Source organism: Mytilus edulis, chromosome 2 (assembly GCF_963676685.1).
Source record: "Mytilus edulis chromosome 2, xbMytEdul2.2, whole genome shotgun sequence".
Taxonomy (NCBI): Eukaryota; Metazoa; Mollusca; class Bivalvia; order Mytilida; family Mytilidae; genus Mytilus; species Mytilus edulis.
The window spans coordinates 63829663-63844037 of record NC_092345.1 but is presented as its reverse complement, the minus strand read 5'-3'; the positions used below and the strand labels follow the sequence as shown (position 1 = coordinate 63844037).

General features: G+C 33.4%; 1 protein-coding gene across 3 annotated transcripts; it reads left to right on the top strand.

Moving 5' to 3' along the window:
- The first annotated feature begins 5425 nt into the window (after positions 1 to 5425).
- Positions 5426 to 11892, top strand: LOC139512657 (uncharacterized). 3 transcript variants are annotated; one of them, XM_071300434.1, is made up of 2 exons: positions 5426 to 5659; positions 6360 to 11892. In XM_071300434.1, exon 2 carries the CDS (start codon positions 7513 to 7515, stop codon positions 9046 to 9048), a length of 1536 nt encoding a protein of 511 aa, XP_071156535.1. In that variant the 5' UTR covers positions 5426 to 5659; positions 6360 to 7512; the 3' UTR covers positions 9049 to 11892. The 3 variants fall into 2 exon arrangements, with proteins under 3 accessions (XP_071156535.1, XP_071156536.1, XP_071156537.1); XM_071300436.1 differs by having other exon boundaries at positions 5426 to 6618; positions 10097 to 11892.
- Positions 11893 to 14375: the final 2483 nt, after the last annotated feature.

The window sequence follows — 14375 nt, the reverse complement described above, 5'->3', positions numbered from 1 at the left end:
ACTTCTAATGAGACAACTCTCAATCCAAGTCACAATGTTCAAACAGTTAACAACTTTAGGTCAAAGTACGTCCTTTAACACAAAGCTTATGCTATATTTAATTTTTCAGAATTAATTTTACAATTCTGAATCATTAATGAAGTGGCATTTATAAAAACTAACAAATATGTAAAAGCGGCGGTTCTTGTTTTGTCGAAGAAAAATGAATTTAATTTCATCGTTTGAAAAATACAATGACCGGTGTTTACTGTTTCATTTTGGTTCTTTAGAAAAACATGTTGAAAATCATTAATTCTGAAAGTGCTGACTTATTTACAATAGGATTAAAAGATGAATGTTTAGATAAACTATCGATTTATTGCTATATGCAACTGTTTTAAATTGAAATGTCATTTCGGATTGGTGACGCACATCATTTATCAGCATTCAAGGTATAACAAAACTACCAAATGACGCTCATAGCCTTCAGGTTCTCGACTTAACAATAATGATACTTAAAAGTCACATAATACGAGTTACTGAGGAAATTGTTGAACAAATACATGCATATAAACTAAACTACGAGGATTGGTTTTAACGACCTGGACTACCCATGACAATTTATTTATTTGTTTTGCGCCCATTTTTTTTTTTTTTACATTTATTCAAATCCATATACAGTATAATCGACAAAAAAAATATTTCATCCTGTGATTGTTGATCAAAATTTTACCTAAATTGACTTTTGTGTTTTCGTGCCAATGTTTACCGATCATTACCTAAAATACAATCGATACACAATCATGGAATCGTAATCAAGGTAAACATCAAACACTGTGTCGTTGTACTGTTATTAAGTACCGTTTGAAACCGTTTTTTGACCTGGGTCGCTGCATGAAATTTTTCGAGGTAACAGTATCTGAACTAGAACTTATCTTTAACTTACTTATAATTAATATGATAAAAATATCTTATACGATTGGTACTAATATTCATTAAACAGAAATGTGATAAAGGTGTGAACACTGTTTTTTCCAAAATAAAAAATTGAACTTCAATCAATATTAAAATAAGACGATGTGGTATGAAGTTGATATAAGCAATAATAGACCATGAGAAAATATCAAACCATATTGTAGACATTAAGAGACCTTGGCATGAAAAATATGACACAATTCAATTTGCAATTTAAAAAAAAGATATGACATACATGATTCAACGACCTGTAGTATGTTTTTAACCTATGACTATTTTAAATGTCATAAATAATTAATCAAAGTAGGGTTTTTATTTTATCATGTTTCCAAAATATACTATGCTGTCAGTTTAATCGGTCTTTTTATGAAATAAATTATTCTGGCTATTTGTGTGGAAAAGTGATCAGCGTAATAAGTTTGTTATATAAAAAATAAAACATCCATAGAAAATCACTTCTTATTACATGTATATTCATCATGGAATAGGACGTATGATAGTTTAACAGCATGCACATATAAAATGTGATCGTAGCATTCGATATTTCCTACAATCAGTTAGTTATTATTCTGATATGATTTATCAAACCAGTTAATACCAATTTATGGAAAGTTATTTCATAGGTCAATGTTACATTCTTGACAACTTGTATCTCTGGACATGCCGAGCATGTTTAATCTGGTTTTTTTTTTCAGAAAACAAAATATTCAATTTAGGTATTTTATTTTAAACAAGAGTTGATTTTTTTATTATACGAGTGACTAAAAGAAGTTGTGGGTTCAGTATAGAGGATGTAATACAATGTTCAAAACCTTTTTTTAAATAAGAAACGAAGTAGATGTGGTATGAGTGCCAATAAGACAACATTGCACGTTCGCTTAAACGTCTTTAAAAGTAATTAAAAAATTAATATGTCCTTTTTGGTCGTAAAGCTCTCTCATGTGTTTTGATTCTTATACATATTTGCCTTTAACATAATCGGCTTTGATCGTTCCTCATGAAGTTAAATCTAGAAAAGCGCCTCCGATTTATGGAATTTATAACGTATTTTGGGGTTTTTTTCTTCGTTATTTACAGTCATAAATAGTACCCAATTATTGGAAACTAGCTGACATATCTTCAAATATTAGTAGTCAAACTAAAATTTATCCTTAAACTAATTGCAACAGAAAATGTTTTAGTTCTAATCTACAGCATTGAACCATAAATATACACAGAAAAAAGTCCCATAAAATCTAAATTGAGAAAAACTCGAAATCAGCATTTTTAATTTCCTATGGAAAATAACATTGGAAGGGGAGATAACTCCGCAAAAATGAGTCTTTTTTTGTCAGTTTGTGGTTGATTTTCTTAAAATGTATGTAAAGTATAATATGTTGATGGGGTTATAAGTTCGTATTTGACTTTATTATATAGTTTTCTGCTCATGAAATGTACAAAACCCAAGTGTTATGGGTATATTTAAAAAATAAATTGTGCATTTTTCGTTAAAGAAATTGCAAGTTTGTGGCTTTGAGACTATTTTGAAAAAATAATGTGACAATTTGGTATAACTCATATCTGTATATTTTATTTGTTCAGCATCTACATTGTTTAAAGAAACTTTAAACAACAAAGAGAAGAATATATGCTTAATTATATTTTATTAGATTTGAGATTCTTTACCTTTACATGTTGAAAAAATCAATAAATGTTCAATTAATGAATTATGAAATCTAGGTTGTAGCTTGATAAGCTTGATATGAAAACACCTTTAGAGTTGTTTGTTATACTCTAAAGGCGGCTAAAATATCAAGAATCAATACATTCTGTTGAAAAGAAGCGGTAAAGTTATAATTTTGTATCAATTTTTATTGATATTTCTGCCTTTTTTGAAGAGTTATCTCCCTTTTTCTATGCAAATCTCCATAGGAATTTAAAATCGCGTTTGTTTTAGTTTTCCTCAAGACATATTTTATGGGACTTTTTTTAGTGCATATTTGGAGTAGAATGCTAAAGATTAGAACTTTAAAATCTTCTGTTGTAATTACTTTAAGGGTAGGGTCAAATTTATGCTACATTGACTGGACTATATCGGGGGCAAAGGTGAACAAGATAATGTCATATATCATAGACTGATATCAGTGAACAAGTATTTAGTTAGATCTAGGAAACAGTTTTTTTAAATACATTCAAAAATATATACATGATAGTGATATTTTGGCCGATCAGCATACGTTCCTATTTAGTAAATGTTTTAATGCCGGCAGGAAAAGTCAATGGATGACCATATATCTAGACATTAGTCAACCCTTGTGGTATTAAGGACACAGACTAGGGTATGTTTGTCGAATTGACAACAATTTTTGGAACTTCAAAACTTAAAGTCTTTTATCAAACTGCAAAATTAAAAGCTCAAACACATCAAATGAATGAAAAGCAATTGTAATTTTCCTGACTCTGAATAGGCATTTACTTATACAGAACATGGTGGATTAATCCTTGTTTAAAAGCTAGCAAACCTCTCACTTGTATAACAGTTGCATAAAATTCCATTATATTGACAACAATGTGTGAGCATAACAAACAGACATGATAGGTAAAATGCCAAAGATTTGTATACAGCAGTCAACATTGTTTTATCATCTAAATCCTTATAAAAACAAACCAGTGTGTCAGAAAATGAAAGAAACAGAACGGCATGCAGGCACTCTGAAGACCACATCAAAACAAATAGAAATCAAGAATGCATAACATGATCAAAGCACAATAACACAATGACCTGACATATAAATACCGAGCAACGACAAAAGGATATAACCAAAATTAGGAAAACAGCAGTTACGTTTTTAATGATATGTAATGAACGACATATTAAAGGTACACAATAACACGTAGTTAAGATGATAAACAATGTGCATGGACTTTTTACAAGTTTCAGGACTATCGTGTATAATATTTGTGAAGTTGATATGAAATATTTAGGGTCCTGGTATCTTCCAATGAATTTTTGTTGAAAAATGAAAAGACGAATTTTGACATACCACTGGTTCATCAACTTCAAGGTTGGTCTCCTCCATACAATATTCAGTTTGCCCTCGGAATAGACAAATGCTAACAGTCGGTATTAGCGTATAATGACCCAGAATATGAACGTTTCGGTTCCAGATTTGTCAACATCGATGAACGGTACCAGTTGAATATGGCGTGTGTGTCTGTAGACGACGTTTTAGAAAGTCAACAGAGAATGAACTCTGTTATGAATACAAAATGTTCTCTTAAAAAAAATATTAAAGCGAGTAAAAAGAAGAAAGATGTGATTGTAGTTTCGCCAAAGGATTCAGCAAAATCGTTATAATTAGTGTGTGCCAATGAATGACAGAGTCTTGGACTTTTTGTTATTTATTTTTTAATATGAAACTTATATTTTTGTTGTTTGGATATACAAGTACCCAGGCACGTCCACTCTGTGTTTTTATAGATGTAATGTCGATTTGTATCCATCTGATGAGTTGAGCCTTTTTCAACTGATTTTCATAGTTTGTTGTTAAATGTACCAGATTAGGGAGAGGATTGGGATCCCGTTTACATATTTACTCCCGCCACATTATGTATGTGTGTGTCTGTCCCAAGTCAGGAGCCTGTTATTCAGTGGTTGACTTTTGTTGATGTGTTACATATTTGTTTTTCGTTCATTTTTTTGTACATAAATTAGGCCGTTAGTTTTCTCCTTTGAATTGTTTTACATTTGTCATTTCAGGACCTTTTATAGCTGACTATTTGGTATGGGCTTTGCTCACTGTTGAACACGGTGTTCGGTTTAATAGTGGTAACGTTACGCGACGTCGTTTTTCTTTCATTTTTGCCAACTTCTTTACAAAACGTCAAAACTTTGCAATTTTTAAAAACAGATTTCATTTTGATTTCTGAGCATTTGTGTAAAAAAGGAAGATTGTTCAGATGACTGATTATACATTTTTGACACATAAATCTGTATCAAATCATTATCTTATTTTATTGAAAGTATATATCATTTACATATTTATCACTTTTAAAGACTGTCAATTATTGCAAGATGTGTATCCTCGGGCATGGTCAAGATTCCTTCATTACTTGTATCTAAGTCCATGCATATAAATCTCGTTGAAACAGCAGGTACCAAAGCTGTTTTGCGCTGCAGGAGTTTAAATTTTACCATTCCATCTTCAACTGTCAATTTGTTAAAGTAAAGTCCGCGAATAATTTCACTACCCTTTAGAAAATGTGTACCCCATTTATCAGTAGTATCAACGCTTAACACTTGTGCTTTTCCCGAAGCTTTCAACAAAAAATAATCATCGTTGGGATCATCGGTAACAACGGCAATGATACATCCTCTGTTGACTAAGTCTTTTATCTCGGTTTCATCCTCGTCTTCAATATCGTTTTCCCTATTAAGCTCATCTTCTCTTGTCATTGTTATTTTTCGTTCCGTTCCGGTGATATGACAATTTTGACAAAAGGATTTAAAATCTACAATTTTAAAGCCCGTTATCCATTGGGTACAAACTCGAAGATTTTAATTTGGGCAGGTGGTGGTTCACTGTTGGGTATTTAACATTTGTGTTTATTAGTTTGATCGCAACCTCGCTTTGGTCTTTTCGAAATACGTCAGCAAGATTGCAGCAGACGAAAATTGGACGAGAAAATAATCTTCTTAAAAAAGTTGAAATAACACCTGAAATAGGTTTGATAAAGGGCTATAAGTTTATTTTGATATACGATAAAGACGGATTGATATCGATTTAATCCCGATGTCTTGAAATTTTAGTTAAAAACGACATTTAAAAACATACAAAAATTTAATGTGCAAATGAATGTCGAATTTAAGTAAACGGTCACAGCCAAAAATAAATCAAACCAAGATTGTGTTAGACATTATATTTTTATGCAATTTGAAAATGTGAAGGAATTTATAACTGTTATTGCCGTACTTGAGTGATATAAGGGGTTTTCAAATCAACCAAATATTTTCACAATGAAATTTTGAAATAGCTTATTGTCAGCATATAAATTGATGCAGTCGATAACTTAGTTCATCTAAATACAGGACAAAAATGAGCAAAAAGTTGAGTGTTTCGACTCTATTTATTGACAAACTTGTAATGACAAACTTCCGGTTAACGGTGGGCATAAAAACCGGAACCGGCTTTGATAAACTCGTATGTTTCGGATTTGCACAAATGGCAAAACAATCATTTTAGTAAGTAGTAATTGATTCTTAGTTTATATATCCTGAGAATAACACGAAAGAGCAAACTATAGGCATATAATCGGAGAGAGATTTGTGAAATACGTATGTTTTTGGATATTCACTTTTAATATTTTATATATATATATAAGGTAAAGCACATGTATTTGAATGAAGATAACACATACACTTTAAGTTTCAGATCATGTATAGGAGGTCCGGCAGAAAAAGGGTGCCGACAAGCAGGGCAAATAATGGAGGCGCAGCGGCTGCTGCAAAGAAGTCGAAACAGCAACAGGAAGAGGCGACTGCTAATATTGCAGATAGATTACCTAGAACAAGTGGAACACCACCTGTACAGCTCGGCTCAAACACAGTGACAACTAATGTACTACCACACAGTCCAATAATGATCCCAGCAACACTGCCAGCAGAAACAATTTACCCTGCTCCAGGTAATACAACATTACACCAACCCCTAATTAACACAGGTTATGCCTTACCCATTGAAACGGTTAAGGCGTCAGATGACATAGCGCGAAACGTATCGCAAAATGTCAAACAAAAAGTAATAAATGGGGAATATGTAGATATGGGCAGTTTGTTAAATAATTCACAAAACATAACAGGAGTGAATCAAACACTTACATTTAATCAGGGACAGATTATATTACAACCTAAGCAACAGGATACAAGAATTAACACAATAGGTATATGGACGGATGCCTTTTTAATATATATCAGTATTTATTGTACTATACATACATCTCAGTTCCAAGAACTGTTGAAGTATATGCAAACTGTCAGGTTAGGGGCTAAACGCTATGCAGGTTTAGGATGGAAATTGTATGATGAACAGTTTAGACTACGTAGATCACAGGAGCCTGCTGGATCCTGGTCTGTCATAGACACTGAGCTATGGTTATTGTATATGCAACCAGCAGGTCCAATTAATGGGCCAGAGTTCAATATTGCACAAAAACCAACAAACAATTTTCTTAAATGCTATGCATATAATTATAATGGGACGTGCACCCAACAATATTGCACATACAAACATGCTTGTTTAAAATGCAGTGGGGTACATCCGGTTATATATTGCACTAATAGCAAAGTGACTAACTCTAATAATCCTCAGTCACCTGGGATTGTTCAGAGATTCAGATCAGCCCGGCCTCAAGCACCACAAAAAACAGCATCTAATTTTCAACCCTTTGCACCTAGGCAAATGCAAAATAACACAAGATTCCGTTCTCCTGGAGCATTTATGGGACAAAGGCAAAACCCCAGTCAAAATTAAATCTTTAAGAGAATTACTGTCAAATTATGAAAACAAAACTGATGCAGCAATGTTATTATTGGGATTTATAGAGGGGTTTAGATTAAACTATACTGGTCCAAGGATCTCGAGTTTTGCAAGCAATCTCATTTCGGCAGAAGTTCACAAAACTGAAACGAATTTAAAATTACAAAAAGAAGTGCATCTTGGTAGAATGTTGGGCCCCTTTTCAAAAATACCAATTTCAACTTTAAGAATATCTCCTATTGGGGTAGTTTCAAAAAATGACGGTGGATGGCGTCTTATAACTCACTTGTCATATCCTCTAAACTGGAGTGTGAATGATTTCATTGATCCAGAAATTTGTAAAGTAAAGTATTCTTCTTTTGATAAAGTGGTTGGGATGATCTCTGAATTAGGAAATAACGTGCTTTGCGCAAAAATGGACATTAGTCAGGCCTTTAGAATTTTATTGGTTCACCCAGCTGATTTTGACCTTCTGGGAATTTTCTTTGATGGGAAATATTATATTAATAAATGTCTGCCTGAAGGCTGTTCTATATCATGTGCCCTCTTTGAAAAATTTACCACTTTTTTGCATAAAACAGTTGCATTGAAAGCTGGCATTGAGACTTTAGACCACTATTTGGATGACTTTTTCTTTGCTGGTGAAAGTTCAACGGATAATTGTACCATTTTGATGGACACTTTTAATGAAGTATGTAGGCAGCTAGGTGTTCCACTAGCAGAGAATAAAACAGTAGGTCCTACCACATGTATCACATTTTTAGGCCTTGAAATTGACACAGTACTTATGTTGGTTAGAATCCCCCCTGAAAAACTGGATAAACTTAAATTTATGCTTGATCAGGTCTTGTCGAAAAAGAAAATGGCACTGAAGGAACTTGAATCAATTACTGGTTTAATGGCATTTTGTTCAAGGGCTATTATATCAGCCCGTGCTTTTATTCGTCGTTTTTACGATTTGATAGCTTCAGTTAAGAATGGAAAGCCTTATTATACTGTCAGATTGAATTCAGAGGTCAAAGCAGATGCTAGAGTTTGGCTAAATTTTCTAGATCAATTCAATGGTCAGTGTTATTTTCCTGATAGATTTTGGTCGACTAATGAAAGTCTGGAATTATTCACTGATAGTGCAGGTAATGTTTTATTAGGTTGTGGAGCTTATTTTCAAGGTCACTGGGTACAATACCAGTGGCCAAGTAGTTGGGCTGATACTAGCATTTTATTGGATATAACATGTTTGGAGCTTATTCCCATCGTGCTGTCGTTCATGATATGGGGTCGTTCATTTAGAAATAAAAAGATTCTGTTGAGAATAGATAATCAGGCATTAGTAAGCATTGTGAACAAAAGAACATCAAAATCAAAGAGAGTTATGATATTGATAAGACAACTAGTTTTTCTCACTATGAACAATAACATACAATTTAGGGCACAACATATTGAGGGTGAGCATAATGCAATCGCAGATGCTCTTTCTCGATTTCAGGAACAACGTTTTATGGACTTGGTCCCGAATGCAGACAGTTCTCCAGCAGCAATCCCACAAGAATTCCTGTCGATGATTTCAGAACTGAAATGAATCATTTACTTATAAATTCATTAGCACCCAGTACACAGAAAGCATATTTGCATAGCATGGACATATTTGTTAAATTCAGAGAAAATCATGGTTTTTCTGATGTCTGGCCTATTCCGCTTGATGACTTGACATCATTCATTGTTTATATGTTTAGAAAGAAATTGTCCCACTCAACAGTATCTGGCTATATTTCAGGCTTAAGTTACTTTAATAAAATCAACAATTTAGAAGACAATACACAAAAATTTGTTGTCAGAAAATTGATTGAAGGAATAAAAAGGTTGGGGGGCCCAAATCAAAAGGACACTAGATTACCCATAACGAGAGATATATTGGAAAAATTATTGAGGTCACTGGCGGTGATTTGCAAAAACGGGTATGAGACAAAACTGTTTATGGCTTCATTTTCGCTAGCCTTTCATGGTTTTATGAGAGTAGGTGAAATAACAGTTGATTGTAAAAATAAGCAGATGCATACTGTAAAATTTGAAAATATAAAGCTTTGTGATGCAAGATTAGAGGTTTTATTGACGTCATCTAAAACTGATCAGTTTGGTTCTGGAACAACAATCGTTATTTCTAAGCAGAAAAACAAAAATGTATGTCCAGTACAAATAATGGCTAATTTTATTAAAGTTCGCCCACCTTATCTGGGACCTTTATTTTGTCATTTTGATGGATCCCCCCTTACAAGATACCAGTTTTCAGCATTATTAAAAAGGTCTCTGTCAGTAATTGGTATAGAAAACAATGGATTTAAGTCCCATTCCTTTAGAATTGGCATGGCAACTACATGTGCATTAGAAGGTATTTCTGATGAACAAATTAAAGAAATGGGACGTTGGAAGTCACAGGCCTTTTTGCGTTACATTAGGATTTAAATGCCTGAACATCATATATGTACATTTATTTGTGTAAATATGTTTCTATATTTGCTTATTTTGTAATGCAGTCTTGAGCTGGCATTTAAATAATATTGTATTATGTAAATAAATGGTATGTCCTGCATCAATATAAGCAAGTAATAATTGCTTTCTAAGAATTGCAGGACATGCTACAGTTTGGATCGTTGGATCCTCGATTATTAAGCATGCCTTTGGGGAAGCCAGAGGAAGACCGGGAGGGGTAAACTTGGGGCTGCAGAGGATGGGAGTAAATATTTGGTGGCAGGGAAAATGTGGAGGTAAAGTGCTGGACATGAAACAACAAATAAGAACCATGTTAAAATATGAAGATCCGCCAACTATATTAGTTTTACATATTGGAGGCAATGATATAGGGGAAAAAAGTTCAAAAACTCTTTGTGAACTAATAAGGAAACAGTTCAGTTGGATGCGTCAACTGATGTTGGACACAGTTTTTGTCTGGTCTCAAATTATTCCGAGATCAAGTTGGCGTTACTCTGACAATATTAATGCCATGGAAAAATGTAGAATGAGGGTTAATACCTCTATAGCATCATTTTTAACCAAAACAGATGGTTGTTACCTCCGTTACCCTGATATAAAGGCTAATGAATTATTCTTAATGAAAGATGGAGTGCATTTGACGTCTTTGGAAAATAACATTTTTTTGAATACCCTCCAGGGAGGATTAGAAATGATCATCAGGAATCTTGGCATTAATTTAACCTTCCCCGACTGTAAATAGATACAACTGTTATGTTAACATTTTATATCTGACGTTTCAAGTAAGTTACTAGGAAGTAACTTGAAAGTTAATATATTAAATTGTATTTGGCACAGCTTCGCGCAGCTACACCCCCTCTTTTCAGTGGCGGTTGTCCAATCAGATCAAGTTGTTACCCTGATCTTATCGGACAATTTGGCACATTTCGCTGCGCTGGATTTAACATTCATATATTCAGTGAACAGTAATGATAGCCTCTGATTACCAGGGCTCATCAGTCAACTTCTCGTACCAGACATATTACTTAAATATATTTATATTAGTGGTTTGCCATAATTTGCGGTAGCCACATTATAATTTACATATATATTAAATACAGACATTGATAAATATATTTCAGAGCAAGATTGCCAATTTAAATACATATTATATATCATATATGTTATATTTTATTCAAGATAAAGCTGTGGCCAAATACTGCCAAAACCTTATTATCTATTTGTTATGTTTTGGGCCTCGAGGATAAAAGGATTTAAAATCTACAATTTTAAAGCCCGTTATCCATTGGGTACAAACTCGAAGATTTTAATTTGGGCAGGTGGTGGTTCACTGTTGGGTATTTAACATTTGTGTTTATTAGTTTGATCGCAACCTCGCTTTGGTCTTTTCGAAATACGTCAGCAAGATTGCAGCAGACGAAAATTGGACGAGAAAATAATCTTCTTAAAAAACCCACCACCCTCCCAATGTAAATTAATTTTGTGTTACATGTGTATTTGTTCTGAATGGAAGTAAGAAACCAGATACTGCTTTTAAGTTTATATTTCAGCTTAATTCTGCTAATGGTACTGAGATGGGAGAGTAGGAGACAACTAGTGAACACAATGTAGATGTAAAAGTGGACATTGGCAGAGCACATTTGGCACATTTCGCTGCGCTGGATTTAACATTCATATATTCAGTGAACAGTAATGATAGCCTCTGATTACCAGGGCTCATCAGTCAACTTCTCGTACCAGACATATTACTTAAATATATTTATATTAGTGGTTTGCCATAATTTGCGGTAGCCACATTATAATTTACATATATATTAAATACAGACATTGATAAATATATTTCAGAGCAAGATTGCCAATTTAAATACATATTATATATCATATATGTTATATTTTATTCAAGATAAAGCTGTGGCCAAATACTGCCAAAACCTTATTATCTATTTGTTATGTTTTGGGCCTCGAGGATAATGTGAATAGTTGCCATTTATACACGAATCACATGAGTAACAGGATAATTTTTTTACCGAAATAATTCCGTTTTCTAGGCAATGTACACGGTGAATAGACCTATTGTCTGGCACTGGTTTAAATCGCCTCAGTTCGTTACGCTCTATATTGTCTAATAGTCTAAAAATTCTACGTTTACAACTTGCACTTTCATTTGGTTTTGTCAAATTTTGAATGGCGAATTGATACATATCTTCAGCTGTTTTGATAGTAACTTTACTTCGAAGAACAGCAATATCGGCCTGTCGTTTTACAAAACCACCTGCGGCGTCCTGTGGGCCTTTCGCATGACTGGTCCGAGTACACAGTTATTTCGTAGTGCATTTCCTTTAGACAATAAATGGAAATAAAAAAAATCCCACCTGCGCTTTCTCCATAATATTTTTACAGTGTGTTGTACTACTTTTGGGACAAATTATATCAAAATTATAGAAAACTTCATCAGCTCTAACTCAAAATATGGACAATTTTATGTGAAGGGGGCTTGAAATCTTTTGACAGCTTCCGAAATGCTAATTTTTGACCTTTTTCAACTGGACCAAATCACTATTTTACATTATAATTCATGAATCAAATTTTTTTACAGTGTAATTTTATCCCCCTTCTTGCTACTTGCGGCATAAAACATAAATAAATAAATAAATTTGGAAGGGGTATAAAAAAATTGACAAGTAACACACTGTCCACAGTAGGGACTATATTCGTGGACAACGAAAATCAAGGGACGATAACTGTGTACTCGGACCGACTGGTTTCAAAAAAATTGCGAAAGTATTGATCAAATCCAAAGTCTGCTTTAGAATAACTAAAGTCACCAAGACAATGTCGGCTTTTGTATTGAGCTTGACAACCGTCTGTAAATTCGTGAATCGTAGTAACATGTGCAGAAATGGAACTTTAATAATTGGTTACAAGTTTTCTAACATCATGCGTGAAATACGTATCGTGTGACTCATCTGGACTAAACACAAAAAATTGTTCTGTTATTATAGATGAGTTTTCGACGGTACTTTCCTCTCCGTCAATTTCTAATATGGCATGTCTATGTATCAATGTGACATGGATAGATATTTCGAGTCTTGCAAAATAAGACGATTGAATTTCAGTTTTTTTCGAAACATCGATAATTTTCTGAAAAATCGTGTACGAAAATGCAGTGTTGTTGTGGAAGATTTTCTTTCAACATATGGAACTGTTTATTTTGCCAGTTTGCGCGAAATTGGTGAGACGGGAAAGTTTTTAAAATATCTTTGAAGTAGGTAAACATTTCACCAGGCTTTGTTGTTTTGTTAATAAGCATTAACTTTCTACGGGACGAACCTTTGGTTTTAATATTAACATACTCGTATCGTTCCCATTTTATATCTGGAGCCAATTCAGAAGTATCTAGCTCTTCTTGCATCAAAATTAAACCATGAATGCCGCAATTGTCACAATTTCTATCGAGACACTCAATTTTGTGATTTTTTTTCATGAGCTTCTTTCTCGCACAAAGTTGTATTAATCAAATCTGAAAGCGTCTCGAATACCTTAATCTGGATTGTTTCGGCAACATCATGATTTGTCAAAACATTTTTTCTGAACTCCATGCATTTTTTGAAAATACTCCGGGCTTCTATATGGTATCTACAACAGCAAGTAGACCTGGCTTGTTGTCTAGCTGCTCTTACAAAGTATGGTTTCAAGTTTTCAAACTTTCGCTGTTTAATTTTAATATCAGGATGTGTTGTTTGGAATTCTAAAAAAGCTTCTGTTTTTGTTTTATTTAATACATGTATCATGTGGCATGAGTAAATGTGTGGTCCTAATCTTACGCGTTTTATGTCTTTCTTGTTTCCGGTAGGTCGAGATATTGATGGAGAAAGCCAAAAGTCATAAACCGTTTTCTTTTCATCTTCAGACATTGCGTCTGATCTAGTTTTTCTTAAAGTATACGTCCAATTTGATTTTTCAGTTTGTAGAACACGCGTTCTCGACTTTCGACCTTTTGCCAAAGTTTTTGCGGGTAGTCCTAAATTTCTGGCTACTTTTACTTTCATTCTATTTTTTTTGTACTTCGTTTCCATTTACAGCTGAGGTTATAATAGATACGGTGTTCGGACTATTTATCATTTGACACTGTTTTGATGCACAAATAAGACCAAACCAAATATATTCTACGTATTAATAAGATTTAAAATCTAAATTTTAAATCAGTTATCGGTTGTGCTCAGGCACCATGTCCGTTATACTACTTCGTCAATTATTATTAATATTTGGTTTTTAATTGGATTATCGATCTTCCCAAGTGATTGATTTACCCATAATCCTTCTTTTACCGTCGACATTTGGCAAAAGAAGACGCTTTTTAGAGCAAGAAGAAAATCTGCACAAATCTGACACATAAGTTGTTAAAAACGTTATTTATTT

Excerpts from the sequence above, each read along its gene's own strand:
- LOC139512657 (XM_071300434.1), top strand. The coding sequence starts at position 7,513 with ATGTTATTATTGGGATTTATAGAGGGGTTTAGATTAAACTATACTGGT.